This window comes from Carlito syrichta, unplaced genomic scaffold (genome assembly GCF_000164805.1).
Source record: "Carlito syrichta isolate Samal-C Ts95f unplaced genomic scaffold, Tarsius_syrichta-2.0.1 Scaffold289403, whole genome shotgun sequence".
NCBI lineage: Eukaryota > Metazoa > Chordata > Mammalia > Primates > Tarsiidae > Carlito > Carlito syrichta.
In genome coordinates, this window is record NW_007233499.1 from 39,932 (window position 1) to 61,676 (window position 21,745).

Below are 21,745 nucleotides of genomic sequence, written 5' to 3' on the forward strand. Positions count from 1 at the left end.
CCTATAAGATTAAAATTATTAATAATACCCAGATCTGTGAAGATGTGGATTATCAGACACTCTCACGCATTATTTGCATCAGAATAAAGTGGTACAATGATTTGACAATTTTTCTTATCTATGCATTGGAGATATATGAGAAAATATATTAAAAAATTATTAAGCTCTGAGGAATGCCCCAGAAGAAATTGGAGGAGGAGGAGCCATTTTCCTCTCAGGGCTTTTTGAATTACTTGAAAATTTTTATCATTGGCATATATTACTTTATCATTTTAAATGAGAAGATTGATCTATATTTCAAAAATAACAAAGATATCACCCATATTTTCCCATTCCACATAGGATTCATTGTTCTTACCTTCCAGAGCAAGATTTCACCTTCTATTAATATAATGTATATAAGCTAATGTTTTTCTTTGGATTTTCCTGCACAGATATCCCTCAAGGTACTTCTTCTTTTATAGTTGTTGGGAAAGACAATTCTTTATTTTTTGGCAGCATGGGAATAACCAAGAGCCAGAGTCTATTTGAAGTGTGATGGGCGGCGTGAAAAGGTGAGAAGAGGCCAGGGCCCTGGGCCGCAGATGGCTATTTAAAAGTGATGCTGTGTCATTGCTTCTCACATTAAACCCCACAGATTGTTGTTGACTTCATTGCCTTCCTGATGGTACTCCCTGAGCCAGTCTGTGTATCACTCACAGCATTACTCTAAGCCTTGTGTGTCTTGTGTGTTTTTGTTTCCCCCTAGCTGGCTATATAGGATTCTCCCTTCGGTTTCTCACAAGCCCTTTGAATCCGTTGACCAAGGCCATGTCACTCACAACTGGGATGAAGTTGATCCTGATCCCAATCAGGTAATTGATACATGCCATACCATATAGCCAAAGCCTTGAATAGACATACTTAAATTATGGTCTTTGAAAAATATTAGATAGTTTTTTAAAATAACTACTGTGGGTCTGGTTTTTGCTCAAACTTGGGTGGGAATTTTGGAATTGACTGGTTGTATATGTGCGTGTGCATATATACTCATGTGTGTGTGTGTGTTTGTGTGTGTGTGTGTGTGTGTGTGTGTGTAAAGCTTCTTTCTAGCCTAATAGCATGTAGATATGCACAGGAGTAATTCAGACTTGGTAGGACTGCCCCGATGAATTGACCTCTGAAATTTGATATAGGGATGAGACTCTTGTTATCTGAGCCAAATTCTGTAAGTCTAATGTGGTGGCAAATTGAAATCACATTCTCTTTAGACCTGGGAACTTCCATTCTTTGTCTAGAAGTTTCTCCTTTTGGTCTAGCAATGAGTGAGCATTTCCTCTGAGCATCAGTATCACTTATGTACTTTGTTTGCAGTAATGAGACAGACCCAATGCTATGATGAACTGAGAAATTTTTAAAAATTTTCTGGGAACCCCAGTGTATTACTTTTATCCTTGAGTTTAAGTATATGTCACTAATCACAGGTATGTAGGGCAGGAAGAAAAATAGGCATGGGCTTGCATCTCTGCCCTTCTACTTACCAACTGTGTCCTTGAGCCACGATGTTTAAAATGTAAAATGCAATGATAACAACACCTGCCTTGCAGTGTTATTGTGAAGATTATGTGGGAGGATAGGTGTGAATCTACTTTGACACAGAGCCTGGCATGTGGTAAGCAAGAGCCATGGTTCTGATACAGTTATTTTGGTATATTCACTTAAAGGCATATGAGTCTCAGTACATATGAGTCTCAGAATTTATATTCTGGTAAATTTGCTTCTTCATTTTACATTATTTATTTTATTTTATTTTATTTTTGAGTTGCAGTCTCACTCTGTCGCCCAGGCTGGAGTGCAATGGCACACTCACAGCACCCCAGTACATTATTTTTTATTCTGAAGTTTTCATCTGCACCCCTTTCCCTTTTCCACAGCTCAAGGAAATCTGCCTCCCCTTTGTTTACCAAGATATTTTGTCTATACCTGCAAATCTCTGCAAATCTTCCTTCCCTAAATGCGTAGACTCTTTGTAAAACAAAAGCCAGAATAATTCGGTCACCTTTGGTTTCCTGCCCAGTTCCATTTTTTCCCTTAATTATGGAAATCTCAGAGAACTGAATATATGCTTGAATGCTACCCACCCCTCTCCAACAGACAAGAGGGGAGGAATTTAGAGTAGGAAAATTGATAGTGGCGTTTAAAATATTATCCACCTCACAGCCATTTTGCCACTGAAATAGTTAGCTTAAGTAACTGGCCCTTAAACTTGTACAAAGTTTAATGTATAAAGCAGGTATCCTCTCCGCATTCCCCACTGGCCTATATATGCCTTGGAGCATATTGAGAAAAGGCAGCCCTTGTTTTAACACTCAACGCCTCAGACTCGGTCCTCACACAAGGGAACACAATCCAGGCTTACGGCTCCTGCCCCTTCCCCTACAGCCAGACAGGATACAACTTGCACGACCAACCTGGGGACCCTGACTTTACCTAATTCTTGAGTCTCACATGAGCTCCTAACTCCATCCCATTTTATCACCTTCTCTCTCACACGCCAGGGGTGGGGAATGTATCTGGCAGACCATCCTCCCTTAATCATTTACCTTACTCATTAAATCATTTACCGCCTCATTCATCTCTTAAAGGGTTGTAAAGTGTGTGCTTATTCTGTAAGAATCTGCTTGACCCTTACATAGATTACATTCAAATTCTCTAACTTTTCTCTTAAAGTTGTTGTTGTTGTTACTTTGAGTCAGGGTCTCACCCTGTTACCCAAGGTGGAATGCAGTGGAATATTCGCCGTTACCACAGCCTCGACCTGTGGGACTTAGGCAATCTTTCCACCTTAGCCTGCCAAGTAGCTGGAACTACAGGTGTGTACCACCATGCCCGGTTAATTTTTTTTTTTAATTTTTATTGCAGAGTTGAGGTCTCACCAACTTGCCCAGGCAGGTCTCGAACCCCTGGGCTTAGGCAATCCTCTCACTTCTGCCTCCCAAAGTATTGGGATTTAACAGACATGAGCCACCGCTCCCGGCTCTTAAAGTTATTATTTTAAAAGACCTGACTGATTAATCAAACAAGACTACATCTCTCATTAGAAAACATAAATGATAGGTACCTATGTTTTGTAAGATTCCTATCAGGCTAAATGCCAATTAAGCATTTATCATATACTACTAGTTTGGAAAGGTGGAGAGGGTATTTGGACCACAGTAAATTTTCTTCAGGTGGCACAGAGAATCCTCAATTATGTTTCTGATAGTTCTCTCAAATAGAGCCAAATCTCATCTTATATAAAAGAACAGGGTCATTATAAAACCAGCAAGCAAGACAAAAATTAATCACAAGAAAAATCACGTGAATATATCTTACATTAGTCATAAAGTATAGGATACATGGTTTTGTGTGTGTTACCCTGTATGGTCATTATGTATATGAAGTTTGAGAATTACTGAGCTAGACTAAATGAAGGATTGCAACAAAAATCCACAGGCAGATTTGGGGAATTTAAATCATGTGGCCTGCAAGATAACAATCAAATCACTAGTGCTAAGTAGGATGGGCTGGAGAGTTGCAGGACCTCTGCCTGCTCATTTCGTTCACAGCAATTATCTGAGCTTCTAAACCTTCATTGTCACAGATTTGTTTGTATATGTGTGAGCAACAGTGGAGTCATACTTCTTTTATATAATTTGGGATGGGGGTTATGTTTTAAAACGACCTTGAAGGAAAATGTGTGCTGTTACTCTCCTGTGAGTGTGATGTGCTCAGTGATATACTTTTATTACATATTAGTTCTTCCGTAATTGCTACATTCTATTTTACATGAACACACCTCTTCATAAGGATTATCTGGGGGTGCAAGTGGCATATTCATGGAAACGAACACTGTTCGAATATATTTTTCCTATTTTTGTCTTATTATACAAATAACATATACTTATAAAAACTCAACTGATGTAGAAATAAATAAAGTAGAAAATAGAAATCTTCCATCATAGTTGTAAATTGAGTATAAAAGTTGTTCATGATAATATATTATTTCATAAATAGTTAATGTACATTTTGACCAGAAAGTTTGAGGCAACTGGATTACAGAGCTTGAGTTAATACAGAGGTATCACAATAGCTATATCAGAAGTTTCTGTTTGCTTTCTAGGAGACCCTCAATCCATATTTGCTCCCTCTACCCCTCTTCCCATGTTTCCTATTCTACCCTTGATTTGCATTTGTCCTTGAACTGGTTACCTTTCTCCTGTTTTGAATTCTCTGAACACTTTCCGTGTTCAGAGACAGCCACCAAATGAGTTTCTTCTCCGATAGTTCTCCTGCTCATTTGAGACCTTGCCTTCACACACACTCGGAGAGATGTGCCTCAGAACTCAATAGCACCTCTGTGAATATCAGCTCCATCCAGGTGGTGGTGATCACCCTCCTGACCTGTGACCTATGTCACCTACTGCTTCCCTTGCTCTGATACATCCTGGCTGTTCTTGCAAAACCTACCCTTTTGTCTTTTCTTTTGCACCTTCTTGACAAGTTAATGTCTCTTTCCAATTTTATGCTTCATTAATTAACCATAGCATTCTGCATTCATCACTTTCCCCCTCATAACCTCTTCCAAATATGTACTCCAGACTCTCATCGAGAAAGGCTGAGAAAGTTATATTTAGCTACCTATCTGACAGTCCTTCCCTGCTAAAGCCTGTATGATAGGTATGTCTTCACCTGTCACAGACCAAATCCAATACTTCGTCAGTTTCACCAACTACCCACATTAGTCATCTCTGGGAATTTAAAGACCTGTGAATTGCCTGATGTTTCCTCTAGCCTCATATTCAGTCCCAAAGACAGCAGCATGGGATATGATAACATCACTGTCATCCCATACCCTTCCAGGAAGGTTGGGGACTAACCCCCTCAAAGCCTTTGTTTTCTTTAGTGTATACTTAATCTATCATCAAGGAATTAATGTAAACTCTTTTTGAGTGTTTTTAAATTCAGCCTGTGGACATAAGTTCAATTTATTAATATCTCACATAAGAAATATAACTAATTTTATGTCTTCCTCTAATTTCTGAAGTCTCAGAATTTAGTAAACAAATCTGGATTCAAGCTAACCATGATTTTACAGATTTCAGCTAGTATTTATGAAACAGCATTTTTCTTTAGAAGTCCTTTAAAAAATTTTTTTTTTTTAATCACTGCATCTCTAACCTCTTGATTGTTGGAAAGTCAGACTCTTGACCCAGTTAAGACTCAGCTGAGAAAATTACCTTTTGGTTCTCAACTAGTATATTTGGACCAAGTGAGAAATACCTCAAAGCTAATTAAAAATTATATTATAAAATTCCTGCTATTTCTTGTACAGGCAAATTATCATACATGTCTCAAAACAATACACACTTACAGGGTATTTTCTGTCTAATTTGTCAAACTGTTCAGGCCTTGCCATCTTGAAAGCCCTTCCCGCCACATATGTTTTGGGTTTTCCTGTCTCATTAAGCTTTTGCTTAAGTCTGTCTTATTCACAGCCATACTTCTTGAGAAAGTAATCTAAACCCACTTTATCTCCTCCATTTACTCCTTAACTCTCAGTAATTCAGCCCGCCCACACCACTCTACTGAAAGTATTAAGCAACAATAATGCATTCCCCCTAAATTAATACATGTTTTTATTTAAAACTTATATAAACGTGTCCATGTCCAATAATTTCACCAGTGTAGAGAGTTAACCACTTCTAATGTTTTAGTCTCTTTCTTTCCAATCTTTTTCTCTGTGCAGTCACATTCTGAAGTACTAGGGGTTAGGAATTCAACAAATGAATTTTGGGGAGGAACACAATTCAACCCATAATACTCGCCTTAGAAATGAAAGGATAGTTGTTGCTGTTGAAAAGAAATACCATATCACCTCTTTGTAATATGTTTTTCAAATCTCTCTTTCCTAAATTTAAAACCCACTTTGGACATTGCCATGTATATGGCCCTATTCAGCAGGTTTCATACTGAAACCATCATAGTCCTATCCAAGCACTTTCTCCTTGGGGCTTTTCTAGGCTATTACTGGCACAACCTTTTTTTTTTTTTTTTTCACATACCCAAGTTTGAATCTTTAGAGTTATCCTTAAAACTTCTTGTCCTTTTCCCCCTACATTGAATCAGGTACCAAGTTCATAGAATGGTGATGCCCAAGCTATACATAAGAGTTACCAGAGGGCCAGGTGCAGTAGGTCAAGCACTTTGAAAGACTGAGGTGAGAGGATTACTTGAGCCCAGGAGTTTGAGACCAGCCTAGGCAATATAGCAATATCCCCATCTCTACAAAAAAATTTAAAAAGAGTTACCAGGGGACTTGTTGAAAATATAGATTACCGCTGGGCATAGGGGCTGACCCCTGTAATCCTAGCACTTTGGGAGGTCAAGACAGGAGAATTGCTTAGGGCCAGGAGTTCAAGACCAGCCTGGGCAAGAAATCGAGACTCCCCCTTCTCCACCAAAAAAAAATAGAAAAATGATCCAGACATGGTGGTATGCACCTGCAGTCCCACCTATTCAGGAGGCTGAGGCAGGAGGATCACTTGAGCCCAAGAATTCATGTCTACAGTGATCCATGATCGTGCCACTGCACTCCAGCCTTGGTGACAGAGTGAAACCCTGTCAAAAGAGAAAAGAAGAGAAGAGAAGAGAAAAGAAAAGAAAACTGTACATTCTCCAGCCTTGCTCCCCAGAGATTTTAATTCAGTATGTCTGAGGTGGTACTCAAGAGTTTCTCCAGGTGATTTCTCTGCAAGTTGACACTTTAAGAAATACTGCTGTAAAGTTTGCTTCCAAGATCTCTTGGTTCTCTCCTTCTTTGTCTTAACTCCACCTGGTTTAGACCTCATTTCCTCTTACCTTGACTAGTATAATGACTTGACCTATGCGTCTTCCCTCCCTATTCCATATCCTACTGCCAGACTTAGCTTACTAAATTATCATCTTAAAAACCTTTAAATCCCACTATCATCCCTCTCTTCACTGCCAATTCAGTATGAACTCCCAAGACAGAAGATCTGATTCACTAGCACAGATTTTCAATTCTCCACTTCTTTTCATGTCCACTACCTACCAGTCAAACTAGAACAGTCATCATTCCAAGACAATCCTCTGAGTTCTCCTACATTGGTTCTTTATGCTGTTTTTCTACCTGGAATTTCCTCTTCATCCCTCACAAATAATCACCCATCCAAATCCCACCCATGATCGAAGATTCCTTTTAAATAACACTTTCTTTCTTCATTGCACCCTTTCAATATGTCTGGGAGTATTTGAGAGTAGGATTTATGTCTTCTAGATCCAGCACATACTTCTTCCAAATAGTAAAATTACAAGTATTAATTGAATTTACTCCCTAATAGCTCAGATCCCATCATCCTACAAATGGACTAAGTTGCATTACCTAAATGCATTCACCGGTATTTGCCAACATTGCAGTGTCCATTGCCCTGTTCAGCCCTTCAGGACACTTGCTAACTCTTCCTACAGTACATCTCCATCAACTTACATTTTAGTCCTTGGAAAGATACTGGAGCTGTCTGCAAACCAGATGATTTCATTGCTTGTATTTCTTATTTTTCATGTATAAGAGTGTTAAATAGGCCCTGTGCCAGGGCTTATTCCTGAGGGACATTCCTGTTTACATTTCTCTTCCAAGTCATTTGCATGTACCCATTTCCCTTGTTTTCCTATCAGGTTTTCACATTTCTAAAGTCTTCTTTAATGAATTCCCTGAGGGATGAAACAGTATTGTATTTACCTCCAGCACCTAGCATAAATCTAGCACACAGAGATTCAATAAATATTGTGTGAATGGAGTAATAGAAGGGAATTGGATAAGAATGTTGACCCTGAAGGACCTTAATGGGGTTAGTGTTCCGGGAATTTAAACTTATCCAGGGTGACTCAGCACTGGAAGGGTCAGTTTGAAAAACCAAGTACAAGACTATTGAAAGGAGGTAAAGTTTGGGTTCAGGAGCCACGGACATCAGGAATAGTTTGGGAAATGGACCAAGATGGGCTGAGATCCAAGGAGTCAAGGTATAGTTTAATAAGAGGGGCTGAGAGAGTGTTGGCATCAATTCTTAGAGAAAATTTAAATACTCTAGATCACCAGTTTTCTCAGTTCTAAAATAGAGATGATAATAGTCATAGGAGCCTCAGGGTGTTGATGTAAGAACTAAATGTCATCCAACAAATATTTATTCAGTGACTATTATATTCCATGCTCTATGCCACGTGCTAAGTAATGAATATGAAGCCCTTAGCTTTACATTCAAGGACAAGGTCAAATGGGAATTCAGGTTTCTATCCTTGATGGCTTGTCTTTTTTTTCTAGCCTCATGAAAGTTTTTTGAAAATCTAAATTACAATGACTTAGATTCTCCTGACCTGTGCTGTTGCCTGTTATCTTAAAGAACTCCAGTGGGGCTATCAAAGCCCGATTTCTCTCCACATAAATCATACTACCTTTTTTCCTCAAGTTGCCAGATTTTCTGAAGAAAGAGAATGCTGTTTCATTTTATTCACCCCTACCTTCTATAGTCTGAACTGAATCTCACCACCACCAATTACTCTGGATCTCTCCCAGTCATAACTGCTGCTAACAATTGCTTATGTATTATGATCACTATTTCACCTACAACTACCTCAAAATTCTTGGATAGGTGCTACTAAATTCTAATGATGTGTCTACCTCTCCTCAGCCAATGTTGTCAAAAGCATCAAATTCATCCAATCTAGTTGAGTTCATGGTAATTTTGGAGAGAAGCTCAATAAATCAAATAATCTGTGTTGAATGGGATACTCAGATCATCTAGCCCAGCTCTCCATCTCCTGACTCTGGAAATACTGAAGGCAGTTCTCTGGCATTTTTATCTCTGGGCATGCATTTTGAATCTAGATCATTAAATGTTGCCACTAATTCTCTGTCTTCCTCCCTTGGTAGTCAAAGAATGTTTAATACTAACTTTGCATATCATTAAAGATACTTTTCAAATTATTTTCTTTTTTTTTTTTAATGATCCAAAGATCTTTTATTTTTGACACCTATTAACCCATGAATTCATAGGGAATAGGTTCCAGAAGCTTGGGCTCCTTTCCATTGGTTCTCACAAAGTGTACTTCTCTGGGTGGAGCAGGCTGGCACTTCAGCTGAACCCACGTGCCTTTCTCCTTGGCTTCCTTCTTTTTCTGGTCATTTTCCTACATGCGTTTCAGGAAGCTATCTCAACTCTTCGAATGCTTAATATGTTCAATATGCACATTAATTCTCTTGGCAAGAATCTTGCCCTTAACTTGTTTGTTAATAACAATGCCAACAGCATGCTGGGTGACATTGTAGACTCTTCCCGTCTTGCCATGGTAACATTTGTGGGGCATTCCTTTCTGAACAGTACCCATTCCCTTGATGTCTACAATATCACCTTTTTTGTAGATTCGCATGTATGTGGCCAAAGGAACAACTCCATGTTTTCTGAATGGCCTGGAGAACATGTACCGCGTGCCCCTCCTCTTTCCCTTTGTGTTCGTCATTTTGGCGAATTACTGGAAAATGGCGGTTCTGGCTGAAAGTCAAATTATTTTCAACTACCTCATTTCTAGCAAGTAAACATTTATTTTCCAAAAGAATTTACAGAATACAGCTATAAAGTATGTCAGACAATGATAGAACTGAAGGGATAAACAGACAAATTCACAATCACAGTTGCAGACTTACACATCCCTCTCTCAACAGTTGATGGAACAACTGAAAAGAAAATCAGAAAAAGATTATTTTGTGATTATTTTGCACATGTATGAAGAACTAACTCACATTTTGTAAATAATCTTTGGACTTTTGAAAACATTTTTCAATGTTCTAGCTATTGCCTGAATGTTGTTTAGATTTTTTTTTTTTTTTTTAATCTCACAAACTTGCTCTGACCTTGTTCTTTGAAATATTAGCAGTGTTCTTGGTACCTTGTATCTATTCATCCAATCATTCAACAAATATTTATTAATGCTTACTATAGTCAAGATTGTAATGCATTGGGCTTTACAATTACTTTCACTGGTTTTGAAATGTCTAGTAAGTAAATTCTGTATAAAAGGAGCTAGCTGGCAATAAGTAAATTCTGTATAAAAGGAGCTAACTGGCAATAATATATAGTATAAATAAACTGTTAAAAAGTTTATAGGACTATATTAGTCTGGTCGGGCTGCCATAACAAAATACCACAGGCTGGGTGCCTTAAACAACAGAAATGTATTTTTTGACAATTCTGGAGACTGGAAGTCCCAATCATAAGTGTGTCAGCAGGCTTGATGTCTGGTGAGGGCTCATCTTTGACTCATAGACAACCACCTTCTCACTGTGTCCTCACATGGCCTCTCCTCTGAGTGCATGTAGAAAGAGAAAAAGAGAGATCTCTTCCTCTTTTCATAAAGCCACCAATCCTATTGGATTAGGGACCCACATTTATGACCTCATTTAGCCTTAATCACCTGCTATTCCCCAAAACAATCCCACTGGAGGCTAGGGTTTCAACATACTAATTTGGGGAGGACACAATTTAGTCCATAGCAAGGACTAAATCACTTACCAAGCACCCTTTACTTCTTTCAGAAGCTCTTTTCTGAAAAGAATTATGGAATTATAGTTCTTATCAACACCTTGTTGTTACACGTAAGAAATAATACAATCCAGAAAAAGAAAATTGCTTATCTGGGGTCACAGAGTAAATGGGAACAGAGTCACTAGCAGAAACCAAGCCTCCAGGCTCAGTCCAATGCACTTCCCTTTTGGTCCGGCCTTGGATAAGACAGTTACTTCTAAATAGTATATAATTAAGCTGAGTATCTGGCTTTAGTAGGCAACGTTTCTATCTTTCACTCTATGTTTATCCTTTCCTCAAATTCCCCTCCTCACATTTACCTAAATATCACAATCACCTAATATCTGAGCTCCTGACTGAAATCTCTTGTACTGGGCTTATCAGAACCATCTTAGAGTTTTTATTATCCTTCATGATCTAGACCCTATACAATCTAAATATAGACTCCATATAATCTTCTGCCATCAGGCCCGACAACAAATGGCTCCTATCCCTAAACTATCTCTGTCATTTGATAGGAATCATTTTTTTGCACTAGAGAAGGTTCATCCAAGACCATTGCTTCATCGGGATGTGGGTGCTAGTGTGCTCCCTCATCATCATGTGGTTGCCTTTTCATCCACCACACCAGGCTCCCTCTTCTCATAACCTGAGGGCTGATGTGCTGCATAAGAACATGAAAAATGACTAACAGACGTGGCCAACCCATCAGCTTCTCTGGCTCAGTCTTTCCCACTCACAGAAGACAAACCTCTTCTCTGGCGTCAGGACCTTATATCTACCCACAACAACTATATTAATTGCAGGTAGATGTAGAGATATTGTTCTCCCAGCAACAAATCATTTCTTGCTCTCTTTTTTTCCTTAGGTTTATAAATCCTTAAACTTGTATTCATTGATCATCCGTGTGTTTTGGTAACCGGCATTGCCACTGCCACATCTGGCCCAAGATGCCACAATTTAGTTGGTTGGTTGACTGAGTGGGCTTTTCTGAGTACGATTCTTAGTTCGGCAATACAAGAATCACAGACTCTCCAGGTTGGATGTGCTGATTCTTAAACCCTAGCTGCACATTACAAGATCTTTTAAAAATACTGATGGCTGGGCTCCACCATCACAGATTCTGATTTCATTTGGTCTTGGTCTTACAGACTTTCCATGTGATTCTCATGGGTAGCCAAGGTTGAAAATCTCAGACAGAGCCCAAAGGTTGCCCGGGCAACCACTGATCTGATATTTAAATCCCTTCCATTGGGAAATCCAGAATGACAACTCTTTCTGAAACTAAGATTCTAGGTAGTATTATCTTCCAGACAATCTTCCTGGGTATACAAACTCTGATCTGCTCCTATAGAGGGAAGCAGCAGGTAATGGTTAGTAGTATACCAGAACCTCCACTCAAAAATCCAGCAGTGCTTAGCTATGACCTTTCCTAATATCAGGGGATTATCCTCCTAGGTTCTCAACTGGAGGACATTTTCCCCCAAGTAACATTTGGCAATGTCTGAAGACATTTTTAGTTGTTACAATTTGGGGTAGTGCTATTGACTGCTAGTAGCTGGAGGCTAGGAATGATGTAAAATATCCTACAATGTATAGGACAGGTCTCCACAACAGAGAATTGTTTGGTGCAAAATGTCAATAGTGACAGAGTTGAGCAAACCTTTTCTAGATACTTACTCTCAAGTCCCCACTTCTATGCCAGGAGATATTGTTCTTAATAAAATTAGTCCTAAAGTGTTCCCTTCTTTCTGAAGCATGATTTCAACACAGTTTTCCAAATCAACATTTTTTTTTTTTTTTGAGTTGGAGTCTCACTCAGTCACCCAGACTGGAGTGCAGTGGCCGCTCCTGACCACCGCAGCCTCGCCTACTGGGCTCCGGCAATCCTTCCACCTCAGCCTTCCGAGTAGCCGGAATTACAGGTATGCGCTACCACGCCCGGCTGATTTTTTGATTTATTGTAGAGATGAGGTCTCGCCGCCCAGGTGGGTCTCGAACCTGCGGGCTCAGGCAATCCACTCACCTTAGCCTCCCAAAGGCGCGGATTACAGGCTGAGCCACGGAGCCCGGCTCCAAAACAACATTTTACATCCTATTTAAGTAGACTCAGAATGTGATCATCTTGCTTTGCTTTAAAGAAATAGTTGGCAGCTGTGGCTCACACCCAATCCTGGCACTTTGGAGGCAGAGGCAAGAGGATTGCCTGAGCCCAGGGGTTTGAGACCAGCCCGGGCAACTTGATGAGACCTCATCTATACAATAAATCAAAAATTTATCCAGGCATGGTGGCGCATGCCTATAGTTCCACCTACTTGGAAGGCTGAGGTGGAAGGATCACCTGAGCCCAGCAGTTCAAGGCTGTGGTGGTTGTGAGCATGCCATTGCACTCCAGCCTGGGTAGCAAAGACTCCAACTCAAAAAAAAAAAGAAAAGAAAAGAAATTAAGGCTGTTGCCTAAGAGGCAGAATAACTCAGTGCCGCCTTTTCCACTTGCTGCTCCCTCTTCTAACTGGCTGCTTTCCTGAAATACGGAATGATCTGAGTCCCATGACCTGACTGAGGCCCTTCCTGGCCCTCCTTGATCAGGTGCTGCAGGCAGTGGAGTCAGTCCTTGGGGTGCAGGTCACTCCATGAGATGTAGCAGCTGGGTTTATCAGCTGCCAGCCTGGCTGAGTCAGGCCTGCTGCCAAGTTGATTAATAAGTGCTGGACTGACACTTCAAGTAGGGCCTGAACCTGCTGATTTTTCTCCCCACTTCCTTAGATCATTTCATTATTAAATTAAAGATTGTTGTGATTTAAACGGAACCGTCAGGCAGCCTGGGGAACAAACGTGGGGTTTGGTGAAGAAACTAAACCCGGTATTGCATTTACCAAATCCACTCTCAGCTGGGTGCTTTTTATTTTTCTTAAAGAAATAATTTAAAATTCCAAGGGCTGGAAGTAGAAGTAGAACCTTCCCCTGCAGTGTCAGGAGCCCACACAGAGAGGCTGGCATGCCAGGAAAGGGAGCTGATTATAAATAGCATGAAAAGCGGCATCAGTCAAAACTCACTGATGTGCCTGAGCAAAATGTTAAAAGAAACAAATAGCTTCTCAAGAGGAAGTAATGATTTTTTGTAGTTTTATAACTTAAAGTACTAAGGAATAAAAGGCAATTTATATTCATATAGTTTTCAGCACACATACATACACACCAACAGAGCCCCTTTAAGGAAATGATGGATAATCATTAATTTAAAAGTAACAAAATCACAAATAGTCAGAGCCTCACAGAGGGAGGTCCTTCTTCTTCTATGTAATTGATGCTATTTATTTAGAGGGGCTATGGTTTCCCCTCATGGAGTAATTTTTCTGTATGTGTATTTTTTCCAGCTTAGATGGAAACCATTTGAGATTCCAAAAGTATCTCAAAAGAAAGTGGACTTCGTGAGCGTAAGTCAATACTGTCCCACACCCTTCCCATGGCTCTCCTTCCTTTCTGGGTGAGTGATCCAGCCATTTACAGGCTGAATGCCAGGCAGAAGCAACCCTATCAGGAGTCAGCAGAGACAAAGCCACCTGTGTATGGTGTTTTGGGGGCTGGTCAAGGGATGTCATACTTACATGTACCACATGGCCCCTGACATGAGCTATTTTCATCTCAGAAAGGCCAGTGGAAATTAGGCATTCATGAGCTATTTTCATCTCAGAAAGGCCAATGGAAATTAGGCATTTTTCCTATTCAAACTTTCTTTTGGCTAGAACACTTAACCTTTTTGCTCCAAGGACCCCTTTGATAGTCTGGTGATGCCTTTGTTTTTAAATGTATAAAATAAATTACATAAAATTACAAAGAAACTAATTACATTGAAATATAGTGACAAAAATATTTTTCAAAACAAATTTGACTTGGTTTATAGTCATATATGCTTCCTTGTTAATGTACTAAATCATAATTTCTATGGAAACATCTAATAACTATGGTATAAGCATGTATATATTTTGAGATATTTATAACAATGATAATGTTATAAAAATATAACTTCATGATTTCTATCTTTGACAAGGTTGCAAGCACTTCTAATACGGCTATGGTTTGTTGCCTCTATTCATGATAACTGACGGAAATGATAAATTTCACTCAGATAGTAGTGAATATGAATATAAAATATTTTTCATCCAAATTCATGGCCCCCCAGAAATGGATGCCAGGGCTAGAATGGCATCAGTTCAGGGAGGCAATTCTAGTTAGTACAATGCTGTTTGGAATCTCTTGTAGTTATTGGTACTGCCATGGCTAGAATGGCATCAATTCAGGGAGGCAATTCTAGTTAATGCTGTTTGGAATCTCTTGTAGTTAACGGTACTGGCAGACAAGCCTCAGCTCATAGCTTAGTTAGGGACAGTCTAGGAGCCCAGCCATAGGCCAAATTTTGGAATCATCTTGAATTTCTTATCCTTGATAAGTGCTTCAAGCACTGTGTAGACTCACTTAAGTAGACTCCAAACTTCCAAACTGAGTTCAAATACAAAAAGATGTGTTCCACCTTGTGTGCATTGTGGATTTCTGGAGGAGCAGAGCTCTCTCTTTTTGGGCTCCCCATCTTCAGTTTGGGGACTGAGGGCTGTTTTGAGAAGGCCCGTGGAGCATCTGGTCACACAGCAGAGAGAACTATAGTCAATCACAATGTATTCCTCTGCCCTGTTCTGGAGAGATGAAACTGTCCATATTCATAAGCAGAGGGCTGCCTACACAGTGGGGCATCCTTGAGGGGTATTAAGTTGTCCCTGATGCTACAACCTTCCTCCTCAATCCTTCCAGATTCCTAATGGTACCCCCAACAGGAATCTCCTTTTGGTTGATCTTAAGCATCAAATTGATAAAATACCAAGTAATGAAATGATGCTCTGTAAGGTCTTCTGACATAGCCACTAAGATAATCCAGATTTAGGCCATGGCTGGCAACTAGGATAAGCCCTAAACTACCAAACACAAGTCAGTAAATTCCAGGCTCAACAAAGGTAGCCTGCATCCCAAATGTCCCACTGGTCCCAAAGGGAAGACACTAGAAGAACCTTGCCTCATGACCCTCAGGGACCAGAGGGAGGGCCGCCTCTTGCGCACAATTCAGTTATTTTTCCCTCTGCTATGTGACTCTCCCAGGGGCTGCATACTTTGTGTGGAGCTGGAGACATCAGGTCTAACAATGGGCTTGCTGTCCATATTTTCCTCTGCAACACTTCCATGGGGAACAAGTAAGTGACTCATGCTGGGACAGGACACGCCCATCCTCCAAGGGCTACTGGCCAGGGTCGGAGGCCAGGTCTCACTCTTGTGAAGTCATAGATGCACACACATTGTTGTTTTTGTTATTGTTTTTTCCTTCAGATCAATGTTGATGTATATTTACTGAAAATGATAATAAATGACCATTTCTATTCTGACTGACTCCTGTAACATAAATGATGATGCAAACAAAAGGGAGGATGGGGCCCTGGAATTCAGGAGTAGTTCAAGAGGCATTTTGACTTTAAACAAGTTTGGTTCAGAATATCCTTAATTTCTAAGGTATTCCAGGGCTGTTCTTGAGTTCAAAGTCATACTAAAGAGCAGCCATTAGGACCACCTGTTAGTGCCAAATCAAGCTAACAGACTTCGGCTTCAGCTAATAGTTTTGTAAAAGTTTAAGTTCCTAAGTAGAGAACCTTATATACTGGCTTTAAAAAAAATGTATAATATGTCAATGAAATTCCTGCATTTTCTTTGGGAAGCAGAATATCATGGTGATTTTGTACGCTACCTCTGGAGCCAAATCATTTGTGTCTGAAGCCCCGCTCCATATTTCCTGGCTGAGCCAACTTGTGCAAGCTGTTTAACTGCTCTAAGCCATGAATCAGATCCAAGATCACAGTCCTATGGCAAGTCACTGAAGACCTCCCTTTCAGTCCAACCTCATATCAGACCACCTCCACTTTCTCCACTTGTGCCACACTGACCTTCATTTGCTTCTTTCAACCTGACATGTGCCTTCCTGCCTCAGGGCATTTGCACATGCTGTTTCTTCTGCCTGGAATGTTTGTGCCCCTCCTCAAACCTTCAACTAGATAACGCCTTCAGCTCTTATGTCAAATGCGTCCTTTCTTTGAAGAAGCCTGACTTCACCAACTAGATCCAGCCCCTGTTCATTCATTCCCTTGAACTTGATTTTCATGTATTACAGTTTGCTGTAACTATGCTATAGTTCTATAATTATTTGATCGATATCTGATTCCCTACTAGACTCTAAGTTCCACGAGGAAGAGACTAGGCTATTTTGCTCACCATCTTGTACCCAGTTCTGAGCCTATTATGTAGTAGGCACTAAACAATAATTTATCTAGACAGTGAATTAATTTATCTAGACAATGTCAAAACTGAAAACCACAGAAGTTATTCTATATGTTTCAGATGCTTTTACAATTCAGATGGGGACTTCCTGTTTGGTAAGTTATGAAGACTTCATACCTTCTCACTGTTAATTGATCCCTAGCCATAAGCTGCTTTCTAATTTTATACACATTATTTTTCTTTATCCTCTCATCTTATTTCATTTAGTGTAATCTACAGACTGAGGTCTAGTGGCCACGGGTGGCCTGGAAAAGATTCCTAGTGTGCCTCAAACCCCCTATTTTATTTCTTGATCTCTCTGTCTTTGTCCATCTTTCTGGGCCTTTCTGATATGAAAGATCTGGGAAACTGAAAAGAAATAAAGATTAATACCAACATGCGATTGCCTTATTAACTGTATTTTTCTTCAGATTCACTCACTAAAAGTCCATCTGTCACTGATAACTGCAATTTAAACTCAAATTTGTAGGAGACCATCTAAAATGGAATGTCTATCAGAGTTTGCTCAGGTCTGTCCTCTCTATTTAGTGGCTTAGCACCGATATTTTGGAGTCAGCATTTTGGTGTAGATGTTAGACAAGCAAATGCCAACATTTTACTGGAACTCTCAGAGATGAGTGACTTTCCATCCTATTTCTGTTGCCCTTTTTGATCAATTCACAAAATTGTGCATCTACAAACTCCTTACCTAGTGACCAAAAAAAGACAACCATTTTTTAAAAATTCACATTCTTCTAGATAGTAAAAGAGCTAATCTAAATTGTCAGATCATACCTTTTCCCCCAAGAGACTCAATAAGGTTCTTTTCATTTGAAATAAAAAAGCAAATGCAGCCCTTAAGTCTTTACTCTTCGTGAAATAGTTCTCACATGAAGAGAGTTGCTCACCACTGCCCTGTCTTTTTTTGTCAGTTCCCCAGAAAGGGAATCTTCTCATTTACACCGAATTTGGCAAGATGCTTGTACAGCCCAATGAGATCTGCGTCATTCAGGTTGGTGATGTGTCCCCTTCTCCTCCCTGCCTCTCACTAATTTGGGAGTAGTCAGATGTTTCAGCTGCTGCTATTTCCAACTCTAAAATGTCTGTGTCATGTCTGGGCAATGAGGAGAGAGTCTGAGTTATGCTTAAGTTTCTATGTGCTGAAGGGACGCAGACTGGGGTGCCTGTTTTGTTTTAATATAGCACACCATCCCAAAGCAAAGAGCATGTCATTTCACTTTCTTAAATATTTATACACACTCTGGATTAAGGCCCGGTTCCCACTGATGGTGGTGGAGGAAGTAATAGTGGATTTTTTAAAATGTGACTAAATCAGGCCTACTATTTTCTCTGGTCCTAATGAGAAGTTAGATTAGAATTGGCTTGGTTCACAGATGGGATTATGAATTAAGTTTTTCTTTCTAACTCATCTTTGATCTGTTCATCTCTCAAACACAACTCAGCAAACCAAGCTTTACTTTTGCATGTGAGCCTGGCTATGGCTCTAGGGAAGCTTCTTTATAAGTATAACTGTGATTTTAGGGCACACCAGTGTCTGCTTTCCATTCCAGAGAGGAATGCGGTTCAGCATAGATGTCTTTGAGGAGACCAGAGGCTATGTCTTGGAGGTCTACGGAGTCCACTTTGAGTTACCTGACCTTGGACCCATTGGTAAATCTTTACTATGCACCTCTAAACCTCGCTTGAGATACAGGACACAGATAATTGTGTGAAAGTTAAACATCCTTCTCCCCTCACTATCTCACTCAAACTTCAACTTTTCTCTCTAGACAACTTCTCTAAACTAAGTGTCTTCTCATAAAATACACACATAACAGAAGGCAACGCAAACCAACCCATTACAAATCTCTCTAGAATAGTATGTAGACACTGGAGATAAAAACAGTTTGTAATAGAGTTCTGGTTACACAGTGTATACTGCAAAGGGTGTGGAAGTTTTGGGTTACTATGGACCAGAGTCACCTGAAACAGCTTCACAGAAGAGATGGGATGTGACTAATTCCTGATGAAAAGTGGAGAAGTAAAGAGGAAAGGGAACAACTTTGCAAAAGCATACCAGTGGGAATGAGCTTTGTGCATAGGATGGAGATCCTTTTCTTTAGTCAAAGTGAGAAAAGTCCTATGGAAAGGAGGGCCCGACTGAGAACCTCTGAGCCCGCACCACAAAATCCACACATTTAACAGTTAAAAATAGCACAACACTCAGGGCTATGACGGAGGTAGAAACCACAGCCCCATTAGGCAGATTAAAACACTTGAAAGTGAACCAAGGTCCCCCCCGCCTGCCCTCCCGTCCCTATGCTTCTGGCCAGCTGGAGGCAGGAGATGCAGGAGAGAAATGAACGTGTTCAGAGGGGCTGTTCTCAAAACATCTCTTGGAGTGAAAGGAGTGGCTGGGAAACTTAGCCCTTGGTTTTATCTTTGGTCACACCTCCAGTTCTTCCCTTCCTTGTCCCCAGTTTTTTAGAGCGAAACAGGGACAGGCCAGCATGTGCCTTCTGGTCACTCCCCTGAGGGATCCAAATATGCAGAGGAAGGTGGGAGGCAGCAGAAAGAAAGCTGGAGCCATGGTGGGCCGTCTGTCATCCTGCTCACCACCCACTCTTCCCACTCTGCTCTGGCTTCCTGCTGCTCTACAGTCAGCAGAGCCTCCAGGTTCCACGGAACATGTACTCTCTGGAAAGTATATATAATTTACTAACCAGCCGGGGGCTTATTATTTTTTAACTCCAGGAGCTGGAAATGATAAAACACTCCCAAGGTTTCTCCTCTCAGAGTTAAATTATGTTTTTGCGCTTATGCTTTTCATATTTGGTCTTATGATTTATTTTCTTTCTCTGGAGGAAACTCTCGTTCCTAAACAAAGGTAAGCAGGCAAGTCCTGAATACTTCTCTCTGAGTGGCAGACATTTTTCAGGCTAGAGAGCAGTTTTACAGACTTGGATTCTAAGTTCTGTCTAAGGAGCAGAGGCATGCCTGGGGCAATAGTGTGTAACACTTCCTATCTGAGATCAAGGACTATAGATGAGTTCTTGGGTTTCCTTGAAAAGAAATAGTTCTGGTATTCTGTCAGGTCTTCCCTTTTCCCCTTATCTGGTCTCTTTCTCTCTTTCCTCCTCCTCAGTAATACATATAAATGGTTTGGGAACCATAGTCAGTCCACAACCTTAGGAGGTAACACTGGGGATGATAATGGTTGATTTTTGTGAATTTTTTCCTAACCAAATTCCTTGGGTCCTCCTAAAAAGGTACCAGAGTAGGAATACAGTGAATCTTGAAGCAGCAAAAGCAATCTGTGGAGAGGCTATTGACATGAAAGAGAGTCTTTCTCTTTGTCCAGCCTGGGTCATCTTTCCTGTGTCATTTTGGAAGTGGCTAAAAGAATTTTGGTTGACTGTGTTCTAGGAGCCAACGGCTTGGCCAATCCTCGTGATTTCTTAATACCTGTTGCCTGGTATGAAGATCGCCAAGTCCCAGGTGGTTACACTGTGATTAATAAATACCAGGGCAAGCTGTTTGCTTCTAAACAGGTAAAGTAAGAGCGTTGGTAGGAAGGGGAGGGAATGATCAGTTATTGAACACCTACTGATAGGAGTTCAATACTATTACCCCACCACTAAAATATCACAAATAAAGGTGTAATTTTCCTTATGTGTAGTCATCAGAACGGGCCACTGATGATAAAAAATTTACCAATGTCACAGAACCAGCATTTAAACCCATATCTGTCTGACTCCAAGGACTGTGCTCTTACCATTCACCAAGCAATGAAAATCCTAGCAATGTGTACGTCTCAATAAATGGTGTGGAAAATATAATACACAGGCAGCATAACATGTTCTGAAATGGAAAATGAGCTAACAAACAGATCAGCCAAAATTTGTATTCTTTAATACCACCATATTTTTAAATACAAGCAGTGATTGACACACACAAAAATAGAAATCAGGTCATTAGCTTCTCTTGGTTTATGCCTCATAAATTTAGAACCTAAGCAAAGCCATAAAAACAAAAACAATAATAGCATAATATGTAATCTATAATATAGTACTATATAATATATTAGAATAAAATAATCAATAATAAAAAGACCCAAAGATCTCTTTTGTTTAGCACTATTTTTTGCTTTGTTTTGTCTATTCAACTTATTCTTTGTATTTTTAAATGCATGTTATTCTCCTTGGACAGCATCTACAGTTAACGCTAAACAGTAGAGGTCAACCAATTTGACACTTGAATTTAATCCCTGAGGCAGACACATAGTTATTATCATATTCTCTGGGTCAGATTCTCTCAAAATTCAGGTACTATTTGCATCAGAACCCTCAGGGAGGTTGGTTTAAATGCAGACGCCTAGATCTTACTCCAGCCTGACAAAAATGATAACCTCTGGAGAGAGGGCATGGAAACGTACATTCATGTTAAGTATGTTCCCCAGACTTTTTTTTTTTTTATACAGTTGATAGAGAACTGCCATTCTAGAAGCAGCCAGAAGCTCCTCCAGAAAGGTTTCCACTTTCCAAGTGGAACTTGTGCTAGTTATTCTCTGTGTGAGCCCCCACTGATACATTCTCTCTTTGCTATGATCTGTGTTCTGGGAGGTTAACCTATATGGACTGTGTCATCTGGTCTACCTAGCCAGTTGGCTTCTCATTGGGTTCAACCCACAGGAAATTAGAGGGCAGGAGGAAAGACAAGTTAGAGTATTTCTTCCCCTGCTTCCTCCCTGTTTAGGACTGTGTTTCAGGCAGTAGCTG

At 40.1% G+C, this 21,745-nt stretch overlaps 1 protein-coding gene and 1 pseudogene across 2 annotated transcripts in view; one reads left to right on the forward strand and one right to left on the reverse strand.

The window, feature by feature from the left end:
- Positions 1 to 21,745, forward strand: part of HGD (homogentisate 1,2-dioxygenase) — a 43,256-nt gene that overhangs the window by 9,734 nt on the left and 11,777 nt on the right. Inside the window, 7 exon segments of the mRNA XM_008054305.2 lie at positions 749 to 854; positions 13,994 to 14,053; positions 15,765 to 15,856; positions 17,049 to 17,083; positions 17,900 to 17,979; positions 18,539 to 18,638; positions 20,394 to 20,518. Of these exon segments, the coding sequence (XP_008052496.1) occupies positions 749 to 854; positions 13,994 to 14,053; positions 15,765 to 15,856; positions 17,049 to 17,083; positions 17,900 to 17,979; positions 18,539 to 18,638; positions 20,394 to 20,518 (598 nt within the window).
- Positions 9,073 to 9,578, reverse strand: LOC110595323 (annotated as a pseudogene). The gene has a single exon (XR_002481751.1). The product of XR_002481751.1 is annotated as a 60S ribosomal protein L21 pseudogene (transcript).